Genomic DNA, 23,587 nt, shown 5'->3' with positions numbered 1-23,587 from the left:
GAGACTCTAAAGCAGATCTCCAAAACATGAGGGATATGCAACAATTTCAGGCTTAATTTGCAAAGTGTTTATAACGAAATGCTTTACTGGCACTCAGCAGACCCTAATACAAAGTAATTCATTTGGAAAAACAGAAAAACATTTTAATCAGGAGGCACTGTAGGCCTGTTCATAACCAACTGAGAGGCACAGTAGACCTGTTCAAAACTAACAGAGGCACAGTAGGCATGTTTATAACCAATCAGGAGGCACATTAGTCATGTTTATAACCAATCAGGAGACACAATAAGCAAGTTTCTAACCAATCAGGAGGCACAGTTGGCACATTCATAACCAACCAGGAAGCACAGTAAACATGTTCACAACCAGTAAGTGCAGAGCAGGTGATCAAACCAATGATTAACATTGTGATACATTGCTATACTATTGTTATAAGTGCAAATCCATCATTAAATCATTGAATGCCAGTGAAATTGCATTCTTCACTCCAGTGGGAGAACATGCTAATGAGGCTAAATGTTCTCCACTTTCTTGACAAACTGCTTGAAGTCGTCGGCGAGTAGCTGAGGCTCCTCAAAGGCAGCAAAGTGACCCCCTCGGGGCATGTAGGAATAGGACCGGATGTTTTTGTACTTCCGACGGGCCCAGGGCCGGGGGCAGTGGAGCAGGTCGCAGGGAAATGCCGCCAGTCCCACTGGAACATACACGGCCATCCTGAGGAGGTACAAAAACACAGCTGGGTGTGGCCCACGGCAGTATCGCAGTGCTGGGCAACTCGACCGTAGTTTAGACAGGAAAACACTGTTCTATACTGAATTAAATCCTTTTGTTTAATCCAGCAGTTTTTTCAACCTGTGGCCCAAATTAGACTAATTGCTAAATTACAGCCCATTTATGGTCCTTTTAATGGGGAGAGGGGAAATCTTCATAGTTGACTCTTTGAATTTAAAGACTTTAACCACTGTTGGTAAATATATGAACTGTTTGAGTAAAGTGGCCAATACCTTATTCACTGGTTCACTCAAAGATTAGATCAGTCAACATTTCATATAGAAATACAAGAACAGTCTTCAACAATCATTCATCAAATGAAAGTTCAAATGAAAACCCACAGGGCGGAAGATCTCCAGGAATAGGGTTGGGCAGCCCTGGTGTAAATGTTATGGTTATTTAACTAATTAAGGTCAGAAGTTGGTGTGAAAACCAGAAAAGATACGGCCCTCATTGCCCACCGCTGTACCAAGGCCAGGGGCATCATAATGGCGGGACGATTCTAAGGGCCCAGACTGACAGGTGCCTAAAGAAAATATTACAACACAGGATTTTCTGGGGTGGTGGGGACCACTGCGAGATCTTTTCATGGGGCCCAAAATCCCTGGTGGTGCCCCTGACCATTGCATCTGCCCCAGCGAACTAGCCCATGCTAAAGACCTCTTCTTGAAGCCAAGTGTGCTGGTCAGACAGTACCTTCCGTCCACTCTACTGTTCGGGTTTTCTCTCAGGTTCTCTTTGTAGAAGCGCATCGAAGAGACGATAGATCCGGTGGTCCAGTACAGCATGACATTCGTCAGGAGATCATCCAGAGAATACTTTCTAAAACACAAGTTTTTTTTTTTACATCAATAAACAGTGTGAAGCAGTGTAGCTGTCCACATACTGCAGAACACCTTCGAGGCACAGATGCCTTTGAAATAAAGAAATATTTAATGTTTAATTCCTCAAGCAGACAGGAAGGCACATGAATGTTTGCTGCTGATTTTAAATCCTTTACTTTTGCACCTTGCATTCATTGTTTTAGCTATGAAAGCAACATAACATTAATATTCTATATTTTGAAGACGTGTGTAGACAGTGAGTTTTTCAGATCGGTCCTTCATTCATTGATGACCTATTGCTTCACACACCGGCAGCATTTAATTGTGACTGAGTGCAAAAGTCTTTTCCTGCATATCATTAAGCAGAAATGAATACTAAAGTGTGTCCCACTATGACAGACACACTTGCCATATGAAGCTGAAGTTCACCAAATCAGTCTCATGAATGACTCATTGTGAAGTGGTTTCTGAGACCCTAAGTCATATTCCAAATGGTTCAAACAGACAATGTTGAACAAACCCTGGGCTACAGTGCCGTGAAAAAGTATTTTCTTCCTTCCTGATTTCCCCTATTATTGCATATTTGCCACACTGAATGGTTTCAGATCTTTAAACTAAAATGTAACATTAGACAAAGTGAAACTGAGTAAACACAAAGCACACTTAAAAATCAAACACCCATATCACCCATCACACCTTATACCAGGGGTCTCAATATCCAGTCCTGGAGGGCCACATTCCGCTGGTTTTTGCTTTCCTTTCAATCAGGAGCCAATTCTGGCCTTGGACATTGCCACGGAAACTGCCACAGTGTGCAGACCCGTTAGCAAATCAAGGACTTAAATTAAGCACTTGAGTTTAAGACCCCTGTCTTTTACCTCTCCAGTCCCCCATCCTCCAGGCTCCTGTTCTGGAAGTCAGTCCAGGTGGAGAACTTCTCCAGGAGGTAGGCCGCCAGGCCCACAGGGGAGTCATTCAGTCCACAGCCTGTGGAGGGCAGTAGAGTCAAAGTCAGAGCAGCTGGGACACCGAAGCACAGCTCACTGGTTAAGTGGTAATTTTCACACACCAGTGTCAACACATATGTATGTACCCTACACACAGTACAAGCTGCTATCCACATTCATGTTTATCCTGGATCATTTGGGATGACAAAACTACAAAATCAACACAAGAACTGTTTGCCCTGAAAGCCACGCTTTGGGATTCTTTCCAACACATCACCACTGATCAGACAACCTGCCCTTTGAGTGCATATGGCGCTCGTGGAAGCCTGCAGGTGATGTACAAAAATAGAAATGCAACAGTATCCCAGAAGTGAAGGTGCTGGTGGTTCAACACCCTATGAAGTGACTATGTTGGCATGTCCATTTTTTGGTTCAGCACCCATATTCAGCACCCACAGCCATGCATCGTCAGGCCTGGGACAAAATATATTTGGAGGGCTCCCCCCCCGCAATATATATTGTAGCAAATAAAAAACAGTTACACCCCGCATCCTGGGCCAACCCTCAGACCCGGGCCAAAGTTCCCCCCCACCCCCCACGGGCCCTGCTACCCTCACCTGCAGTGTCTGGCTTGGTACCCTGGATGTGCATGTAGCCAGACTCCCTCAGAATCTCGTACACGTTCTTCTCCATGTAGGGGAAGAGCCGCCTGACGTCCTCCCGGGTAAACCCCACCAGGAAGGGCAGGTAGGGTCCAATGATCAGAGACAGCAGCATGCCAAGCCCTCCCTGGGTCACCGCAAACATGTTCAGGTGCAGGCCCCTCACGCACCTGCAGGGGGCAGCAGAGATGAGCCTTATTTGTATTCGTGAGGAGAACTATAGATCTGCACCAGGTCAGTGTTAGGAAGGCTATAGCACTGGTTCAGTGTGAGAGGGACCCTCAGTTACAAACATGCATTGATTTTTTCCCCCCACCACAATATAAACTGAGCTATCACAGATGAAGTTGTGGAACAAGTATGTTGAATTGAAACACGTACCCTTAACTTATTTTAACAGCAGCACATTTTTAAAAAACTGTTTCTAGTTCTGTAAAGTCGATGGTCTTGATATGATTTGAGAACAGGAATTTAATAATTCAGATACATCTAATTTCACACACAAAATCACATCTGAATATTAATTAATTAATTACAATACTGGGCAAGGAAAGGCTGTGTACTTGTGGTTTTCATTAATTAAAACCACAAGTACACAGCCCTTCCTTTTCCTGTATTGTACTTTGGTTCATTAGAGGGTGAGGAAATGTATTATCTGTGGGAAAAGTGTTAGAGACCCACTCTGGTTTCATCTGGGCCATATTGGTAGTTATGAGAGCGCCCCAGTCGCCGCCCTGCAGGTAGAACTCGGAATAGCCCAGCCGTTCCATCAGTTTGTGAAAGATGCGCGCACAAGCCAAAGAGTTAAATCCTTAAAGAGAGAAACCCCAGGAGAACAAACAAAGATTGCGGGTTAATAAATGACTGCTCCAAACAAGAGATTGAGGAACAGCGATAAATACTAAATAGTATCAAATTATTTTTTTCTAGTTTTCTGTCATTACAGTGTCTTCTTGGCTGTCCTGTTCTCTTTCGCTATGCTTCATATGCTTTGGTAAACCAATGTTTCATTTTAGATGAACCATCTCAGAAAAGACTGCAGAAAACATTGATGAAACACAGGAAATAATGAAATTACATGCCCAACATTAGCACAGGAACAGGTTACTATTGACAGCATTCTGGTGATCCAAATACATATAGTTTCAGCAGAATGCTGCTGGCAATAATCCGGTCCCTGGCGAGTCCAACACATGCTTAAGACTAAGAGGTGCTTTTTTCTGGGTCTTTTTAAATTTCTCTTATTTGCATATGAAACTGTAAGGCACTGGATTGCATTTTAAATCTGTTTCACGTCCAACTACACAAAGTATAACATAACAAACCAGGCCTGTGTTCACTTAATTTGTGAGTATGAATTAGATTTATTGCCCTTGCTTAATATTTGCTTTTTACCTCTTATACCATTGTAAGAATCTCAAACACTGGCAAATCAACCATACCTGCTGCCTGGGTAGTTTCAGCCAACTTACAAGAACAATGAAGGCTATAAGTATAAGTGAGGACTAGCCGCCACTGAGAGGCATAGTTCTCAATTATAGAAGAGCAACTGGGAGTGGGTGATCAACAACCATTCAAAACAAGGAGACTCAATTACAGTAGGACAACAGACTGTTTCCAGGCTAGGCCTCTTGAAACTGGAACATCGGACACTACTGATAGACAGACTGATTGATTTAGGGAGGCCAGGCTTCGTTAAATCAAATCACGTTGTTTTGAATGCTTCCCGCCTTAGAAAGTAAAGTTTGGAGACAGGGTATTTAAAGCCATTCAGTCCTGATAACGGGATTCAGATTATCCCCGCTGAATCCACACCGCGTTTCCCGTATCTCTGTCATTCCTGCAAAAACAAACGTCATTTTTAATCAAGTTTGACGTTTTTTCCTACACGACACCAAATTTAATCTCTGAATATAGATTAGATTAGAACAGGAGAGCAAGAATTTTGGAATTTGGCCGCAGTGAATTTGGCTGAGACATGCAGACTTAAACAACAGAAATGAAAAGCACCATTATCGTCAGAAAACAATCACATCAGTTTGTGTTGTCGCTGACGAGGAAAAAATAACAGAAAATAAAGGACAAAAAACAAAAGAATGCATACACATAATCACAAGAACAGGCCATCTTGGCTGACTGTTTACCCACAGACAAGACAGCATTCAACACTGCGTCAGCCCTGAATTTCAGTACCACCGGAGAGTCCTTCTATCCCTGCCGCATGACTCTGACTCTGCTGCATGACCCTGCCGCAGGACTCTGACTCTGCTGCATGACCCTGCCGCATGACTCTGACCCTACCGCATGACTCTGATCCTGCCGCATGACTCTCACCCTGCCGCATGACTCTTACCCTGTTTGTGTGGAGCTTCTGAAAAGCCATAACCTGGGATGGAGGGACAGATCACATCAAAAACCAGGCCATCTGGGTCTTCAGTCAGCAGGGGAAGGATTTTGTAGAACTCAAAGAAGGACCCCGGCCAACCGTGGACCAGCATCAAGGGGCGGGCGGCCTGCCCTCTGGGAAGGTGGGGGGGTCGCACATGGACGAAGTGCACATCCAGTCCTGGGGATTCGCAAAACACAACAGGAGAACAAAAAATGAAAAGCAGACACGGGCTGCTTTAGATCCCACAGGGATTTATTGCAGTGACTGTTTTTAATAACAGCTAAAAAGACTGTTCATATATCTATATATCAAATATATTATGTTTTACTCATGCAAAAAACATGCTAAAATGTAAAATATAAGATTTGATGAACTCGTATTGTTTAAAAAAAAAAAGATTAATATCTTGGAGCATTAACTTTACTTATTTTGCGAAGTACATGTCCTCCCTTTTTTCAGACAACAAATTTCTTGAGACAATGAATTTCTTGAATCAACTGATGACTTGTTTTCCATTGGCATTCTTTTGGTTTGGCATGTGGTCCATCATCATGTCCATCCACACCTTTATAATGGGCAATCTCTCTTTGGCCTGCTTCATCAGGAGATTAAGTGCTTAGTCTGCTCCTTTTCCTCACTGTCTGAGGCTGCCCAGAATGCACAGGGGCCTAAGACATTGTCAAAGTTTGGCATATGGTCCATCAGCATGTCCATCCACACATTTTTAATAATCTTCCTTTGGTTTCCTTTCTTCACTGTCTGAGGCTTCCCAGCATGCACAGGGGCCAAATTCATCTTGAACTAAAGCAGATCCACTGTGCATGGGGCAGGGACTCCTGCTGGATGTTCCTGTCTTCACGGTACTCAAACCAACTGTTCACCACAGCAAGATCAATGGCATGGGATATCACTGGAAGAGGGCATTTCATGGACTTGATGTTGTTTCTGTGCAGACTGATCAGCTGGCCAAGCCTGTACACACCATCCAGTACCTTTGCATTCAAGGTAAATTTAACATTCCCATTGCTAAGTGTTAGCCTATAAGGGCTTCAGTCTCATAGACTAATAGGTGTTTATACACCCTAACAGTGCTATGCTTGCCATACATGTGAGTCATAGTCATTTTAATTATTTTATTTACTTTTATTTTAATTGTTTTATTTTATTTTAAATTCAAACATTTTTCAACACCAAACTTACACAGGGCTGAACAATTCTACTGACACACCCCAAATTGTGCTGCCCAACCAATGTTGACACAAATGGGCTTACTGCAGGTCATTTGAAACTACCGATCCTGGCACAGGCAAAATAAATTCTGTTTTCTTGAGACAAAACAAGCAATTCCACTTGCACCCAGGCCCGTATGCACTTGTGATGTCACCAAAATAGAACCTTCAGTGTCGCAGACCATGACATTATTTCCAGAATTACACTGAAAGTGCTCACCTTCAATTTTAGTTTTGAAATGTGGATATTTGTTGAGGACTTTGACCTGCTCTCTCCAGTCAAACTGGTCCCTCCAATAGGAGACCACTCTCTTGAGGTAGGCGGAGTTGAAACCATAGTGAAAGCACCCATCTTCCAGAGGGTCAGTGAACCTGGTCTGGTCGATGCGTCTGTAAAGGTCCTAAGAGCAAGAAAACAAACAGTGTGTTTCGCAAGGGCTGACCGATTTGTTCAATCTATAAAAAAGTCCTGCAATAACAACTCCACTGTTATTGCACACATTCCTACAATTGACTAATAAAGCAACAATGCATGATTGCAAAAAACTATGCAACAATAAGGTGTTGTGAAATAGGAAATGGAAGGACTGGCATCTATCCCTTTATCCTGCTCTTCAAAACTCCTTTTTGGCACATTGAGCACACTAAAGAAAGCTTCTCCCAAAATGTTTCTTCATATCATTGCCCTCGTATATTCATGTAATAGAGCAATAGTTTATAGTGTTCTCGTGAATGGTGTCCATTTTTCCACTTCCTTCTCTTGAAAACTGCTCCATGCAGGTAGCACTGAGAAAAAAAACCATTAAGCAGCCAAACCATCTTTACCTGAATTTCCTCATCTGACGTTTTGACCAAAAAGGGATAAATATTTTCATCCTCAGATTGTGGCTTCTCCCCCGGCCCCCACCAGCCGTCACCCAGAGGGATGGTTCTGGCCTTCCTCCCACGAAGCAGGTAAAACATCAGCAGGCCACCTACAGCCACCCCACCCGACACCACCAGGACCCGAAGCTGAGGAGGGTCCATGCTGGAGAGGGCGTGCCTGTGAAATACAGGCACGCACGAGCACATACACACACATGGTTTCACTGTCAGTTGGTGGCACGATAGTGAAGCTACTTGTAGGCCACAATTAACACTTCAGTACCCCAGTTATTCAGGTCATTTTAAAATTAATTAAAAATGTGATTGTAACATTTCTCACTATTCTCATATTTTTCCTCAGTATTTCTTGTTTCTCATTTGCGTATTATTTAAATCAAAATTTCACACAAAGCTGATGCTAATTGAAATTAAGCCTGTGTTCTAACGAGTTGCCAGTTGGATTCTGGTGTGTCTAACTGGACTGCCGACTAACTGAACTGAATTGACACTGTCAATACTTCCATGCTACCTACCGTCACAATGGCTCCTAAACTTGTTGGGAAGCTTATATCGCATTGAACCGTCGCCACCTTAACTTGGCCAGGACAAGCTAATAATTGTGAGTAAAAAATGCGACACAATGCGCAACACATTTGATTTCATTTTTAAGTTAAAGTTTGGTTTCAGCAAAATGTTCGACGGGTACAAGTGAAAGTTAAAGTAAACTACTGGGGTTTACTTCAGATAGTGTTTTTAAGGCATACCTTCTTAACTTATTTTTTTAATGCGTGCGTAATTCGACCCTTGCCACCTCAACCATTAAAATCGCATTCTGTCGGTTCGCCAGCTACCTATAAGGACAAAGTCCAGCTCTATGTAATGTGTTTATTTGCATCTGCGCTGTTCATTACATCGTTCAAACTACATATTTACGTTTGGAAACGATTTAATTTTACTCACTGCAAAGCTTCCAATGTCTGCATAGCCGATACGTGACTAAAGTTGTATCCGCGATCTCTGCTTGAGAAGTACCAATGAACTACCACCGCCTTCCATGCACCAGGAGGTAAAATGTGATTCGGCACTGCCGACATGTGGTGAACTCGGACATACTCCGACTTTTATTTCTGTACTTTCCTGTTGCATTGCAACAACTGTTCCTACAGACACCTAGCCTGCTTGAGAAATCTGGAATGAGTCAAGACTTGAATTAAGGCTATTGCTGATGAAGACTGTGGCCCATTTAAATGAAAGATCATGCTTATGTTGTGAAGTACAGTACAGGCCAAAAGTATTGAGCCATCTATGGTTTTTTTATTTTTTAAAGACCTTTAGGTAGGGAATAAATCAGTTAATTTATGTGTATTTATTGAAAAACAAACCAAAGTACAAACATTGGTGGTTTTTTCTATTTCTACCTATAATAACACAAAAAGATGAGTTTTACTTAAAAATAATGTTAGACATGACTTTCCTAAAAATAATACAATTTAATTAAAATGAAACAAATGATTGGAAGTTTATCCAATCATTTTGGTTACAGTATATTGACTGAAATCCTACCTACCTTTTTTTTTTTTTGACCAGAGGTAGCCTAATACCATTGGCCTATAGTGTAGGTAAAATACATTACATTACATTACAGGCATTTGGCAGACACTCTTATCCAGAGCGACGTACAACAAAGTGTATAACCATAACCAGGAACAAGTATGTCGAAAACCCTAGAGAGAAGTACCGTTCCAAGTGCAGGGAAAAACCGCATAGTTCAACTTGGACCCTGAAGGTTAAACTGATTAACACTAACACAAACGAGAACAGCAACAACGCAGTCTATGCAAAAATGCAAGCAGTAGTTAAGACAATTGCATTAACTAAGTCACCTACGAAACAGCTACCTAGTTACGACCCTAAGCTTACAAGTCAATTACGAGATTACAGGGAGGTAGGGAGGGATGGGGGGAGGTGCAGCCTGAAGAGGTGAGTCTTCAGTCGTCGCTTGAAGTGGGTCAGTGTCTCAGCTGTTCTGACCTCCACAGGGAGGTCATTCCACCATCGTGCGGCCAGAACAGACAGGAGACGTGTTCGGGAAGGGCAGGTGCGAAGAGGGGGAGGTGCCAGGCGTCCTGAGGTAGCGGAACGAAGGGGTCTGGCTGGCATGTAGGGTTTGAAGATCTTGTGGAGGTATGCTGGGGCTGATCCCTTGATTGCCTGGTATGCTAGGACCAATGTTTTAAATTTGATGCGAGCTATAACAGGCAGCCAGTGGAGGGTAGTAAGCAGGGGAGTGACGTGGGAGTGTCTGGGGAGGTTGAAGACCAGACGAGCTGCCACGAAAGTTGCAAGAAATATGGCAAAGAAGAAGGAGTTGAGCTTAAATGTGCGGAGCCAAGTAAACATATTGTGGCAAAGCCATTCCCAGTGAGAAATTGCAAAGAAGTTTATGATTCCTAGGTGCAGTGCTCAGTACACACTCGGAAGGGTCCACTTGATGGACAGTAATGTTAACAGGAGAAGACCAGAAAGAAGAAGGATAACATCAGAGGCAGAAGACAAATATGTTGTGGTGTCTAGCAAAAGAAACAACTGTAAAACTGCATCACAACTACAGGGAGAACTCCATGTAACTAGAGAGAAACTAGTTTCCCTGACTACAGTGAAATGGCAACACATGATCTGCTGGTCTAAAAGGATCTGCCTTTTCTCAATCTTTCTTGGTCCAGAGTCGGTGGTGCTTAGCCCGCTGAAGTGTTTTCTTCTTGTTAATAACATATGGCAATGGCTTTTTTGCAGACACACATCCTTTTAGACCAGCAGATGTAGTTAACAAATCACTGCAGCCAGGAAATGTCTATGTCCCTGTGCACATAAACCTATAACTCCTTCTTCCTTATTCCTTGCAACTTTAGTGCCTATTGGACTTGCACTACAGACTAAAGGCATTAGGCTAACTGTGTTTTTTTGTTTTTTGTTTTTTTTAAACTTACAGTAGATAAGATTTCACTCAATTACTCCTAAACCTCCCTCACACCCTTCTACCTCCCACTTTGCAAAATGACAGACTTCAATTATAATCCATTGTAATCAATTTTAATTAAAACCAAAGAAAGCTAATTTGAGGAAATTATGTCAATGATTTTTTTTTTTTTTTTAAGTAAAACATATATTTTTTGTGTTATTGTATGTATAAATTGAAAAAAGTTTATACTTTGGTTTGTCACTCAATACATGTGCATATATCAACTGAATTCTTCTCTACCTAAAGTAAAAAATAAAAATAAAAAAATGAAAAAACACAGGTGGCCTAATGGCCTGCTTTTGGCATGTATCTAAAAAGTTTAAACAAAATTAAATTTCAAAATGAATGATCCAGTGATAAACACTTCAGTGTTGTCATGCACATTTGTGTGATTTTTTATGAACTGTGCTGTTGTGTGTGTACATGAAAAATACAGAACACGAACTCTTCCAATTCAGTCACCCAGTGTGAGATCTGTATCACTAATTTTTCAGAAGACAACCTGGCAGTTATATAACCAATAAAACAAAGTGGCATGTCGCTGAATAAAAATTTACAGAAGGGTATCACAGAAATGTACGATTCATAGTCGTGTACAGAATTAAAAGTGGCTTGCAAAAAGGGGTGCTAATCCACTGATTTTTTTTTTTAGAAAAAGAGGGTTCAGACAGCAACTCCCTTTAAAAATATTTATTGAACAACGACGACCGAGTTTATCACCGAAACACGTTAGCGTCTGGTGGTTCAATAAATATTTTAAAAAGGAGTTGCTGTATGAACTTTCGTAAGAAATAGTGGTGACGGAAACATTTCCAGGCACATCGTGCCATTTCAGAGTTACATTAGCTCCGTAGCCCGTCGGGACGAAAACAACACTAAATTGCGGTGGGGTGGGATTGGCCAACTGCGAGAAGCTCAGCCAATTACAATCCAGTTGTGAAGCGTGAATTTTAAACCAAATTCTCTTTGGCTAATGACAGCCTTTGTTTCAACCAACGCGTCCGCCCAAGATCCGCCCAACAGCTCAATAGGGATGAGCTGACGCCAGTGCTTATATAAGTGTTTAGTACGGGCGAGCAGAAGGGTGTTTCAAAATGTCAGCGAATTGGAAGATTACGGTTCCGCTTCTCGCCTTGTTCTTGGCGGCGGCAAGTGTGTCGGTCGGAGGCGCTCAATTGGTCGGAGGCAATTCTAAAGCCGACCTGAATGCACAGCCAGTCAAAGACGCCTTGCAGTTTGCTGTCGTCCAGGTCAACCTCAAGAGCAATGCTTTGTTCGTCAGCAAAGTGACAAGAATAATCAAGGCTCAACAACAGGTTAGTCGGTCTATACGCAAACTGCGTTAGCCTACTTCAAATTCTAGAGCAAGGAGATTTAAACATTTAATTGCTGGAGAAAGAGATTATTATTATTATCATCATCATCATTAGACTCTTCGTTTAGTTGCCTAGTGTGCTTTAGCGATAATAGACTGTGTAGGACCCGTCTCTTTTGCTAATGTTGTTATGTCTGTGAGTTGACATTGTCCCTGTTATGTCTGAGTATACATACCTAGTTCAAATTAAGGCTATTGTGTTATATATGCTTTAATAAGCCAATGTTTGTCTCAGTCATGGTGCCTGTATCACGAAGCAGGGGGTATGCCTATTTCGTAAAGCAACATGGCAGGATTACTGCACTGATTAAAACCCAAATCAGGAACTTAGACTGAAGTAAAAAGCTATTCCGGATGCTTTGTGCAGTTCAGCTAACTCCGTAATCCTGCTTCGTGGTCGGCTACAGGCCCCTACTCTAAAAATCCCCCGAAAATTATAGTGTAGTCCGTAAATATTTGGACAGCGACACAATTTTTTATTGTTTTGGCTCTGTACTCGCATTGGATTTGAGATGTAACCGTATTCATCTTTATATTACATTACATAGAGGCATTTAGCAGACATGTGACCTTTAGGTTACAAGACTAGTTCCTTACCCATTATACTACACTGCCACCTGGTTAAAGTGCATACTGTCAACTTTAATTTGAGGGTATTTGCATCCATATCGGGTGAACCTTGTAGGAAATTCAACCATTTTCACACAAAGTTCGTCTATTTTAGGCCACCCAAAGTAATTGCACATATTACAGTAATCTTAAACAAAGTAATCATACTTAATACTAAGTCATAAATCCTTTGCTTTTGATGGTTGCCTGAAGTCTGCAACCTGCAGACATCATCACTGGTTACATTGGCGTCATGCCCAAACTGTGCCCCATTTAAAATTTTTATTTTAATTCCTCATTTGTAAAATTCATTTTGACTTCTGAATATGAGTCAAAAGTATTCTTCTAAATATGGCACAGAACATTGTACAGTAAACCCCTAGTCCCTTTTTTCCCATGTTGCTAGTCAGAGGCGTCACTAGGGGGGTGCGGACCGCACCAGGTGACACCATCAGAGGGGGTTGACAGCGAAATGACTGCCAATAAGTTTTTTGTGCATTGCTTTGTGTAGCGACGAGTTGAATTTCTCCGAAGCAGTTTACTGCCGGTTGATTTAATTCGCGGTATTAATGTGACGAGAAGCGCTCTATCGTTTGAATGCATAACACGCAATTCCATTGTTGCTAGTTCTGATCACGAGTCCATTGGCACCAGAGATAATAAAACAGTCACAAGATATTACCTCAGTGGGACAGGGTTGCACATTGACCCTCAATGGACACAATACAGCACACCATTTACCTCAATATGTTTTTGATATATTTAGTGTATTTTCAGCTGTGTGTGTTGTTCCTGTTGGAAGTGTAATACTTTCACTCTCAGGAAAAAATAGGAGAAACATGATTGAATAAAAATGTTTTTGTATTGTGGATATAAACCATCCACAGTCTGTTTGTTTGTTTGAGTTTGTGCACCCTCAAAGGGTTTTGGTGCACTATACCCCTGCTGGTTATCATCATTGGTGATGCTCTGCCAGGTCTGTACTACAGTCATCTTCAGATCCTGTTTGTTTTGGGGCTTTTTCTCTTGAGGCTAATCTTCAGTAAGTAAAACGCTTGTATTTTTGATTCAGGATAGGTGACTGACTTGGTCAGTCAAGAACATTCTACTTTTTAGCCCTGAAAGACTCCTTGGTTGCTTTGGCAGTATGTTTGGAGTCATTGTCCTGCTGCAAGGTGAAGGACAGAGGACGCTTGCCGTTGAAGTTAAAACGTTTCCTCCTTATATTCAACGGAATTCCAAACCAAATGTGGTGCAACACAGCACAACATGGATATGGAAAACCAGAAATTAATTTTGTTGCCTTTTTTCCGAACATAAATACAGAGCAATACCAAGCACGATCATCCTTTTCCTGTGCATGTTGGAAATCGCCTGCATTAAAACAATAACTGTGCAACATCACCATAGCAACATATATTTTATCTTCCGTTGTGCCGTCCTGCTTTTTCCTCCCTGTACTGTCCCGAAAGTTCAGTTGTGCCACCTGCATTGAACAAGGCATTCATTTCAATGACAAGTGCCATCCTTTGCCGTCCTGCCCAAATTTTACTGTTGTGTTCTGTAATGGCATCTGGTTTGCCTCCTACTGTGATCCAAGTCTTATTTTCTAGGTAGCAGTGGTTCTGGAATGTAGTTTTTTTTTTTTTTTCTTTAGTCGTCCTCTTGGACTGTAAACAGGGTTCTGTGACCATGGAGATGGAAACACAAGGGACACTGTGTTGTATCCTGGCGACTGGCCATTGCTGCTGGCTGGGGCCCCCCCCCCCCCCAAAAAATGAAGTTTTTCATTGTACTGATGTGGCCCAGACAGTCTCCAAGCCCGCTGGATTTACTTCCTTTCCATTTTATCCCGGTTATCACTTTGAAAGAGGTGAAAAGTACCATCTTAAATCCACCTCAGTACTGCAAACTGAAATGAGCATTTGGGTATTTTCCACATGCTCAGTGTGTTGCAAGGACATAACTGCTTGCTTGCGAACCTACCATGGGCATGAAAGTGTTCATTCTTTTATGCATCTCCCACACAGGGTTTCCGCCAGTGTATTGCAAGCTCGGCGGCCCACCGGGCCTAAGATTCGGGGAATTAAGAAAAAAAAATTTTTTTATGTATTTTTAATATGTTTGTAAACTACAGTTACAGTGGGGTGGCTCGGTTGGAAAGCTCCCCAGCGACATCTGTTGGTTTAAACGTGAACACACTATAGGAAAACAGCAGGTCTGAGATCCGTGTCCTTTACTCTCAATGTGCGTAGTGACGTTCAACCCTTGACGCTTCCAACTATCGTTGGAACTAACGTTACCTAGCAAGCCACCGATAAGCTCTGACGTGTACGATTCCAATGATTTTAAAACTGTGCTGTTTGTAAATGTCTCAGCATTCCAAGCTTGTTGTAAATCAGTACCTATCAGCTTTAATACAAGTTTTTGTAGGTGCCTATGAATCTTGTTATAGCTTTTTTAAAATTCTTCAAAAATTCGCGTTCCGTCCGTGATTCTGTTATCACAGAAACTATAGGGCCCTACCTTAATCCTACCATCAGTCTGTCGCTGGCCCACGCCGGGCCCCCGTCAAAAGATACCGGGCCTAACAACTTTTCTGGGGGAAACCCTGCCCACACCAAAGTTAATTTGGCACGGTTGGCACAGTTCAAAGTGGATATTGTTTATATCAACTTGGGCTGCCCAGCCCTGTTCCTGGAGATCTGCTGTCCTGTAAGTGTTCACTCCAGCCCAAACAAAGTACACCTCATTCATCTGCTAATTAGTAGTTGGGTGTGCCAAATTAGGGTTGAAATGAAAACCTACTGGATGGTAGATCTCGAGGAACAGGGTTGGGCAGCCCTGATGTTAGACCCTCCTCTTCAGACTGCATTATGGTTGCACATTCATCCTCACCACAGGCACTCGCTAATGCAATTCTCCTGATTGCTGTGGCATCGGTACAGTCAGTTATATTATTGCGTGTATTTAAAATGATTATTTCTTAGTTCTAGTCCTGGTGCTGAATTAACCTGCATACATGCTTTAACAATAATGTGAGGACACAGTGTCTGGTCTGGTGTAAGAGTGCTGTTGGGGCGTCAGGTGTCAGCAGCCCCCTCGCTGATGTAACACCCATGATGGTCTCCATGCCCATGGATAACCACTGTACATGTGATGTAAGGTAACGTGGTGCACGCATTGCTTTTGAACGCAGTTGGTTGCCGGAATGCTGTACACTTTCACGGTGGAGATGGCCAGGACGTCCTGCAGAAAGGGGGGGGAGGAGGAGAACTGTGCCGTGCACGAGGACCCAGCGATCGCAAAAGTAATGTTTCTCTTTCTCCACCTCCACATCGCATCTGTGTCCCCCCCCCTCCCTCCCTCCCTCTCTCCTTCAGCACTTTCAGTCCTTACCTCTCTCTGCTTCCGCACTGTCAGTGTACACCTCTCTCTCCCCTTAATGGAGGACCTTACAGTGACGATGCAGTTATACAGATCTGATGTGTGTGGCCGTTCCAAGCTGTGGGTGGAAAATGATAGTCTCTGCTTATCTTCACCTTTCAATAAATGATTTCCTTGGAGTGTCAGAACAACGTAGAAGTAGCATTCTTTACAGTGCATTATATTGGTTTCTCCTGACATATTTGCATACACAAACTTTGCTAAGCGTACGCTTCCTCTAACTTAATTTCTCTCGTTTCTTTCAGCCCAGCGAATGTACTTTCCAAGTGTGGAGCAGACCCTGGCTTAATGAAATGGTGCTGAAGAAAAACACCTGCACGGCTTAAGAACGTCACGGAGAACGGCGACGTTGCTTTAATTCCAATAATCTACGATTAATAGTGTAGCTTTTTCTGCCTGCTAAGAGATGCCGAATTAACCCACTAGTTATATCAACTGTATTTCTTCAGCAAATGTTTTTAAACCCGTTACATATTTTGTAGTTTTATCTTTCCTTTGGCCATTTGGTATTCATAGATGAGATAAGAGAATAAAAGAATTGGCAGTGCCAGCTATGCAATAAATCATTAATATCTGACCTAAATAAATGATGAACACAGTGATGTTTTTCTCTCATTTGTAAGCTTGACACTATACTATTCTCCTATTTACATTACCTCACATTTAGGCATTTGACAGACATTCTTATCCAAAGTGACTTGCATAAGTGCATTTCTCAAACCTCCAATAATTTCTGTCTACACTTTTTAAAGAGCAGTACCATTACATACAAATATTGCATTTGCTGTACTTACTTTAACCAGTAGGAGGCATACCAGGTACTGACAAAGTTGCAGAGGGAGCAAAAAGGAAAAAGCTTGATTTTTTTTTCTCTAGGGACAACTGATATATAATAATTCAATTTTATGACTGATGCATTATTTAATTTGATAGCGTCTTAACATTTCAATATTTTATTTAATTGCAGTTTATTTGATGCAGTATTCAATTTGATTGTATTATTTGATTCACCGTTTAACGCAATTGCAATTTAATCAATTTTGTGTTTCACATTTTTTGTTACTTCCACCACTCATAGGATGAATGCTAAATGTAATGAAAATGAAAACAGATGTTACTATTAATGATAATTATGTTAGCCACTGCACTTCTGAGAGCAGTATTTAGAGAAGGCCTAAATGCTTTGGTTTATTGAGAGATTAACTATATTTCCAAAAGTATGTGGACACCCCTTCTTATTAGTGGGTTTGGCTATTTCAGCCATTCCCATTTCTAACAGGTGCATAAAAACAGGTGCATAAAATCAAGCATCAGTCTTGCTGATAGACAAATGGCTTAATGAGGACTCAACTGAGAAAACAATTAGAAAAGAGTAAGTTCAAGTCTTTATTTTGTCCCAAGTTAGCACGTCAAATGCAAGACCGTGATGGTACAAGGCCTTTAATATTATACAGCTACCCTCTGTACTATTGCTAGATGAAACAGTACAGTATAGATTAGATTCCCATTTTTGTGTTGAAAGGGTGTGACAAGAATTCATTGGCAACAAATGCCCCTCTATCCTCCCAACACGATTTAGATTTCCACATGTTGAAGTTCTCTGGTATCTGATAAGGACTGTGTGAGTAACTGTGTGAGACTGGCACTAATAGACCACAGGCCGAAATGCTCAACTCCTACAGGCTTTCAGCAAAAAGCCAAAGGGAATATGCAGCTGGATGGCGAGAAACTAAATATTGACCGCCAAATGAGGTGGTTGTTCTTGGTACTGACAGACACACGGTTGCACAGCCTCTCTCAGAGCATATAAAGCTGTTGCACAAGTGAGGATTAATTAAAATATGTTTATATTCAGAATCCAGAGTTTCTAACAGTAAATGCCCTTGTTAAAATGTTCAGCATTACATTACATTACAGGCATTTAGCAGACGCTCTTATCCAGAGCGACTCCCACATTGCATCCATTTATACAGCTGGATATACACTGAAGCAAGGCAGGTTATGTGCCTTGCTCAAGGGTACAACAGCAGTGTCCCACCCAAGAAATCAAGGTTACAAGACCAGTTCCTTACCCATTATACTACACTGCCTCCCTGTATGCAGGACTCTGAATACTGAACACAAGTGGTATTGTGTACTAAAACCCCTCACTTAACCTGCATATAAAATATATTTTACATGATTAGATTGAATAATTATAGTTTAAAATGATAATTATCAATTAAATTGCCAAATTCATAAATAGGTCAGTCTACAGTAAACCAGTGGAATCAACCAAAAAGTCAAAACAAACTCTATATCAGGTATTAAGTTTGAATAATTGAATTCAATAAGAAGCAGTCAATTAGAATAGTCAATTGAAATTGTACATTCTTTATTGAATGCAGGATCACTACTCCTAAATTAAAAAACAGAAGATATTAAACAGAAAATTGGAAATACCAGAAAAGAAAAACAACCTTGTCAAAGTGTCACCCTCTTCTAGTTTAAGTGCCACAGGATTAAAGGAAACTAGCAAAAAACACACAACTAAGGAACCACCGCCAAAAAAAGAAAATCTTCTCCAAGGCTCCAAAACCAGCTGCCACACAACAAATTTTTCCTGTGGCCATCCTAAATACCTTACCCAGCATGGCTTGAGGATATTTGCCCTGATTGGGTGATGCTGAGTCATGGTGTAAAAAGGAAAGGAGGGAGGCGGGGGGGGGGGGGGGGGGTACTTATTGACACTAATCAATAAGTACAAATGACCATTTACTTATTGCTTAGTGTGAACCTATGCTGTTAGAAGCAGGGCTAAGCACTATGCAATTAGTATCAAAATATTCCTAAATTAACTTCTTTCTAACCAGATCAAACATGAACATGTAAGGATGTAATTCAGTTCAGCTCTTGAACACCTAAAAAAAGCATGGAAGTTTATCTCTGCTTCTACAACAGGATGATATTTGTAGACAGATAATTGTCAAAGCCAGTCAGTTGTAACCTCCACCTTCAGTCAAAATATTTTCCATATTAAAAAAAACAAAATCATACCAGGTTGGATTCCGCTTGAAACTGGAATTGCTTCTAAAAAAAATTAAGATTTAAACTATCAGGCCTGAACACCATTATCTGCATAGGCATTAAGATGTTCACTCACTGATTTCACTTAAATGTCACAAATTTCATTCAAACGTAAAGGAATATGTTTGGCATGTAGCCATGAAGGGTCTCTGAGACTCAGAGATTAGGGTATTAGCGGACTTTAAATTGCCCCCAAATTGCCACGTTTGCTTGTGTAGGGGAGGACTGGCCACATTGTTAGAAACAATATAATATTGTATCCAATTCACTGTTTCTCTCTCTAAGCCCAAAATCTAAACACCAGATATTTGACAAAGGATGTCTGTAAACAGTACATTTTTTTTGTACGGTCTTGATTGTTGGCAGGCGTACGCTTTTTTGCAGAAATAAAGACCCCTATAATTGGATCAGAAGTGAACTGTTTTCCTGAGTAATTGAACAAAGTCACATCAGCACTGAGTTCAGTTGTGATGTTCCCAACAAGAGACACTATTTTAGTAGTTGAACTCATACCAGGCGGCCCTGTAGGAGGGGTCTTCAGTGAAACCCAGTTTTTTAAAGAGCCTGTAGGACAGCTGGTTCTCCTCCTCAATGAAGCAGTACACAGGGTAACCTTGGGCATGGAGCCTTGTTGCCATGGTGCTTATCAGGATCTTGGCATAGCCCCTCCCCCTGTGCTCTGGGGCTGTGTACAATAGCCCCATGGCACAGTAATCATATAGAAACACCCAGGAAACTGGACAGCCTTCTTCATCAGTGATGCAACAGGTGGGGAAGTGGCTTATGAGATATTTAATTAGCTGGAAACCTTTTTCATCACCACCAAATTTCCAGGTTTTATTCACCAAACTGACATGGGATTCATTCAGAGAGGAGATCCTGGCCTCCATATCACTGTGGGAAAGGACAGAAAAACAGAGGACTGAGAGAGAATAAAAATGCCTGTTTTGTGATGAGTCATTTGGATTTAATTTAGTCAATAAACTTGAGCTGAACCGTGACTTCCTATAAACAGTGAATGCTCTGTGCCAATGAAAATATACTGAGTTCCACTCACAATTGGGTGTGCCTCAACAAAAACACAAACCAGCAGTGAAAACTGCAAGGGGCTGCAGCTTGTACTTTATAAACTTGAAGATATGAGGATGGTAATGGACAAAGCCCACACCCCCCCCCCCCCTTTAATGTACCTGTTCACTGTCAGTTGAGGAAGGAGATTTGAGTCTTGTAATGCAAGGAGATGAACTGGAGATAACTGTCTGAATGTAACGCCTTCTGTGGTGACGACATCCTTCAACATGGTGGCATGACGAATGTCAAACCCTTTGGAAAACAAGAGAACAGTAATTATAATAAAAAGATTATTATTATTATTATTATTATTTTTATTATTTTTATTATTGTGGAGTGGCATGGCTACAAATGTAAAAGGAAGAAAAACATTTTTACCCCCAATTTTGAAGTATTTATTCCAGTCTAAGACCTTGTATTCTGTCAACATTTTCTTAAGAATCTTTTCATCAGAGGTGAAGAAACTCACTTGATTATTGTCAAACAGGGTGTGTTCATCCTGTTCATACAGTTAAAAAAGAATCAGTTACTCAGATGATGGACACATAAAATATGTATTCATGTTTAATAAAGATGCAGTAAAATTCAGAAATTGACTAAATGAACAGAATTAGTTATTGAACACAAAAACGCTTACTGTATTATGTATTCACCTTTGGGTGTGGTCGACAAATAATTGTTTTAAAATCAGGCCAGGAGTCCACAACAACCTCCAGTGTATGTGGTTTGTTTCTATTCATACCAAACAGATATCCATACACCTAAAGGACAAAATATGTTCTACCACACAGATCTTGTGATCATGTGCACTTTGTAAACACCTTATAACCACAGTCCACAGTTCATGAGTTTAAACATATACATACCATTGATTGCATGTATTAACAATACTCAAATTTCAAAAAGTATCCTGAAACAATTAAGGTAATATGTGACATAAGTAAGTGTCATTTGAAATGACACAGTTCAAATATTTAAATACATGCAAAAAAACACTGCAAATCTTCAAAAATGACTAAATACAATTATTTTTAATAAATCCATTAATCTATCCCACACTTAGCTATTCTTAACATTCATTGTTCATTTTTATTTTAATTACCATTTCAAATACTCGAATAATGTAAACATTACAGGTACCTTGAAGCTTTTTGGTAAGTGTGACTGTAGAACCTTTTCCGCTTGCTGTAATTCAGCCTTATTTAAAATCTTCATCTTTTTAAGTCTGAAACACAAGACAAGCAGTAAACAACCTGCAAAGAAGCTTACCCGATATTAGGAAAATTTTGAGAAAAAAAATAGCTTACATATAACAGTAACAGTTCTGTTTTCATGGAAGGCTTTGACTTTCAGCATATGGAGTTTAACTAGCTTAATATCTAACTACTAAAGGGCGTGGTCTTCTGTTTGGTTGTTGAAGAGCAAATTCGACTCAAAGAGAGTGTTACAGTAAGCAACAACTTCAACCTGGGCTGAAATTATCACTGCAAAAAATAAAGGTTCATTGGGGTTCTATATAGAACCTTTATGTTCTTTGAATAGTATTTTAAAACCATATTTCAAAAAAGGTTCTATCATAAAAATAATAGAACCTTTAAGGTTCTTAAAAGGTTCAATCATGTACAATCTACATTTTGACATGGTGAGTGAGTGAGTGAGCAGATTGTATCTTCTGCAACGTTGACTAACTTAAATGAAATGAAAATGTGAAATTTCATTTGTGTGATTAACCAACTGTTATTGTATGACTTAACTGTTAGCGCAGTTAATGTTAGTTTTGACTTGAATAAAGCTGACCGGTAAGTAACTGAAGTTCAAGAATATTCACAGAGAAAAAAGACTATCTACGGCTCTGGCTATCATTACATGTGATATATTATAGCTAACACGCATCTAAATGCTAGCTATCTATAGGCCTACGTAACTAACAAGGCAACGGAACAGGGCCCGGTTTCTCAAAAGAATCGTAGAGTTAAAATCATTTTAAGATTGTATTTTATTTTCCTTGTTATTCCTTACAAATCTGATTCAAACGAACTGTAGGTTCCGTTTTTATCCATAGGAGACGCGTGTACGAGTTAAACGAAACTTCTTTATTGTCAGAATCCAAAAACAAAGAGTACACAAATGAAATAGATGACTCAAAACTAAATATTGACTTTCCTTTACACTTTTCTCCTTAAACTAACGACTTGACACATGGTCGAAAAACCGTGCGGATCCACTCTCTAACAAACCCGAGAGACTTCCGGACTATTCGATTGACAGGTTTACACAGTGCCACTTCTTTCTTAAAGAGACATGCGCTAATTATCTAAACCATAGAAACTTCTATTTGGAACTAAAAGGAGTTCAATAGGATTCTTAAAATGTATTTCATAAAGGTTCTATATAGAACGAAAATGGCTCAATGACATTGCACCCTAAGGGTTCTTTTAAAAAAATAGAACCATTTAGGAACCTTTTTGGGGGCCATATATAAACATTTCTATTGTACCCTTTTTGGTTCCATATAGAACCTTTTTTTTTTACAGTATACATTAGCATTGCATAGGGTGAACTTTGGTCATTTGCGACACTTTTTTGTTGATGGGCCAAGACAGCGAAAACATCTGATGGTTACTCATTTCTGTGGTGTTTTTATAAATGATAATGGATCTCAACAATCATTCTGTGTTCAGAATATGTTGAAAGTATGATCGTTACGACTCTACAAACATTCTAACAGATCAAGAGCACTTATCTCACTTTGATAACATGTTCAGGTAAAATGGACATCCGCGCGTGCTCAGATTGTGTAACAATAAATAATTGAACCCAATTTTAAAAAATGAATCAAATTAATAAACGCGCACTTACAGTGGAAACGGTTATTCCGGTGTTTTGCCAAAATATCGCTGTTAAATCGCCTTCATCGACAGACAACGTAGTTATACAGACTAGAGTGGATTCGTGTCCTGCAGTGTTTAATACAAATGGTGAACTATGGCCTCGATCAAAGTTACGCCCAGTTATAAAAGACGTAGGCCTAGTTAATATTATGACTTGAGGATTTTGCCAAGTAATCTACATTTTACACAAATAATCTGTAAAATGTAGACGATTCAGTTATCTCTAGTTGTCCGAATAAAAACACAGGGCTCTAGTCTGGCCTATAGCGCAGCAAGAGGACAGCACCCTCTTACTGGCAATATGCTAGAACAGGGCTGCCCAACCCTGTTCCTGGAGACTTCCTGTATGTTTTCACTAACAAAGCACACCTCATTCAACAAGTAGACATCTTTTTGAGTAGCTAATTAGTAGGTTCGTCAAAT

At 40.6% G+C, this 23,587-nt stretch overlaps 3 protein-coding genes across 5 annotated transcripts; 1 reads left to right on the top strand and 2 right to left on the bottom strand.

Annotated features, from left to right (window-relative positions):
- Nucleotides 1-65: 65 nt before the first annotated feature.
- Nucleotides 66-8,801, bottom strand: ephx5 (epoxide hydrolase 5). The gene is made up of 9 exons (XM_064316674.1): nucleotides 8,647-8,801; nucleotides 7,648-7,864; nucleotides 7,043-7,223; nucleotides 5,558-5,770; nucleotides 3,886-4,015; nucleotides 3,160-3,374; nucleotides 2,474-2,582; nucleotides 1,468-1,593; nucleotides 66-714 (listed from the first exon to the last, which is right to left on the bottom strand). Exons 1-9 carry the CDS (start codon nucleotides 8,778-8,780, stop codon nucleotides 513-515), a joined length of 1,527 nt encoding a protein of 508 aa, XP_064172744.1. The 5' UTR covers nucleotides 8,781-8,801; the 3' UTR covers nucleotides 66-512.
- Nucleotides 8,802-11,752: 2,951 nt separating this feature from the next.
- cst3 (cystatin C (amyloid angiopathy and cerebral hemorrhage)) lies at nucleotides 11,753-16,735 on the top strand. The gene is made up of 3 exons (XM_064316679.1): nucleotides 11,753-12,021; nucleotides 15,889-15,999; nucleotides 16,382-16,735. Exons 1-3 carry the CDS (start codon nucleotides 11,800-11,802, stop codon nucleotides 16,460-16,462), a joined length of 414 nt encoding a protein of 137 aa, XP_064172749.1. The 5' UTR covers nucleotides 11,753-11,799; the 3' UTR covers nucleotides 16,463-16,735.
- A 1,754-nt stretch (nucleotides 16,736-18,489) lies between these two features.
- On the bottom strand, nucleotides 18,490-23,433 carry LOC135244424 (glycine N-acyltransferase-like protein 3). Of its 3 annotated transcripts, none has more exons than XM_064316677.1 (6): nucleotides 23,133-23,433; nucleotides 21,414-21,498; nucleotides 20,927-21,034; nucleotides 20,652-20,772; nucleotides 20,393-20,525; nucleotides 18,490-20,096 (listed from the first exon to the last, which is right to left on the bottom strand). In XM_064316677.1, exons 2-6 carry the CDS (start codon nucleotides 21,486-21,488, stop codon nucleotides 19,697-19,699), a joined length of 837 nt encoding a protein of 278 aa, XP_064172747.1. In that variant the 5' UTR covers nucleotides 21,489-21,498; nucleotides 23,133-23,433; the 3' UTR covers nucleotides 18,490-19,696. The 3 variants fall into 3 exon arrangements, with proteins under 3 accessions (XP_064172747.1, XP_064172746.1, XP_064172748.1); XM_064316676.1 differs by lacking the exon at nucleotides 23,133-23,433 and adding an exon at nucleotides 21,581-22,613; XM_064316678.1 differs by lacking the exon at nucleotides 23,133-23,433 and adding an exon at nucleotides 22,203-22,613.
- Between the last annotated feature and the right edge of the window lie 154 nt (nucleotides 23,434-23,587).

Source organism: Anguilla rostrata, chromosome 18 (assembly GCF_018555375.3).
Source record: "Anguilla rostrata isolate EN2019 chromosome 18, ASM1855537v3, whole genome shotgun sequence".
In the NCBI taxonomy this organism is placed as follows: Eukaryota; Metazoa; Chordata; class Actinopteri; order Anguilliformes; family Anguillidae; genus Anguilla; species Anguilla rostrata.
Note: the sequence above shows the minus strand (reverse complement) of the source record. Positions and strands in the feature narration are given on the sequence as shown.

Excerpts from the sequence above, each read along its gene's own strand:
- ephx5 (XM_064316674.1), bottom strand. The coding sequence starts at position 8,780 with ATGTCGGCAGTGCCGAATCACATTTTACCTCCTGGTGCATGGAAGGCG. Across the intron at positions 3,375-3,885 it reads ATGGCCCAGATGAAACCAGA|GTGCGTGAGGGGCCTGCACC; the intron begins GTGGGTCTCTAA and ends TGCCCCCTGCAG. Across the intron at positions 1,594-2,473 it reads GAGGATGGGGGACTGGAGAG|AAAGTATTCTCTGGATGATC; the intron begins GTAAAAGACAGG and ends CTTGTGTTTTAG.
- cst3 (XM_064316679.1), top strand. The coding sequence starts at position 11,800 with ATGTCAGCGAATTGGAAGATTACGGTTCCGCTTCTCGCCTTGTTCTTG. Across the intron at positions 12,022-15,888 it reads TAATCAAGGCTCAACAACAG|TTGGTTGCCGGAATGCTGTA; the intron begins GTTAGTCGGTCT and ends TTTTGAACGCAG. Across the intron at positions 16,000-16,381 it reads AGGACCCAGCGATCGCAAAA|CCCAGCGAATGTACTTTCCA; the intron begins GTAATGTTTCTC and ends CGTTTCTTTCAG.
- LOC135244424 (XM_064316677.1), bottom strand. The coding sequence starts at position 21,488 with ATGAAGATTTTAAATAAGGCTGAATTACAGCAAGCGGAAAAGGTTCTA. Across the intron at positions 20,773-20,926 it reads TTTGTCGACCACACCCAAAG|GATGAACACACCCTGTTTGA; the intron begins GTGAATACATAA and ends CTGTATGAACAG. Across the intron at positions 20,526-20,651 it reads TAAATACTTCAAAATTGGGG|GGTTTGACATTCGTCATGCC; the intron begins GTAAAAATGTTT and ends TGTTTTCCAAAG.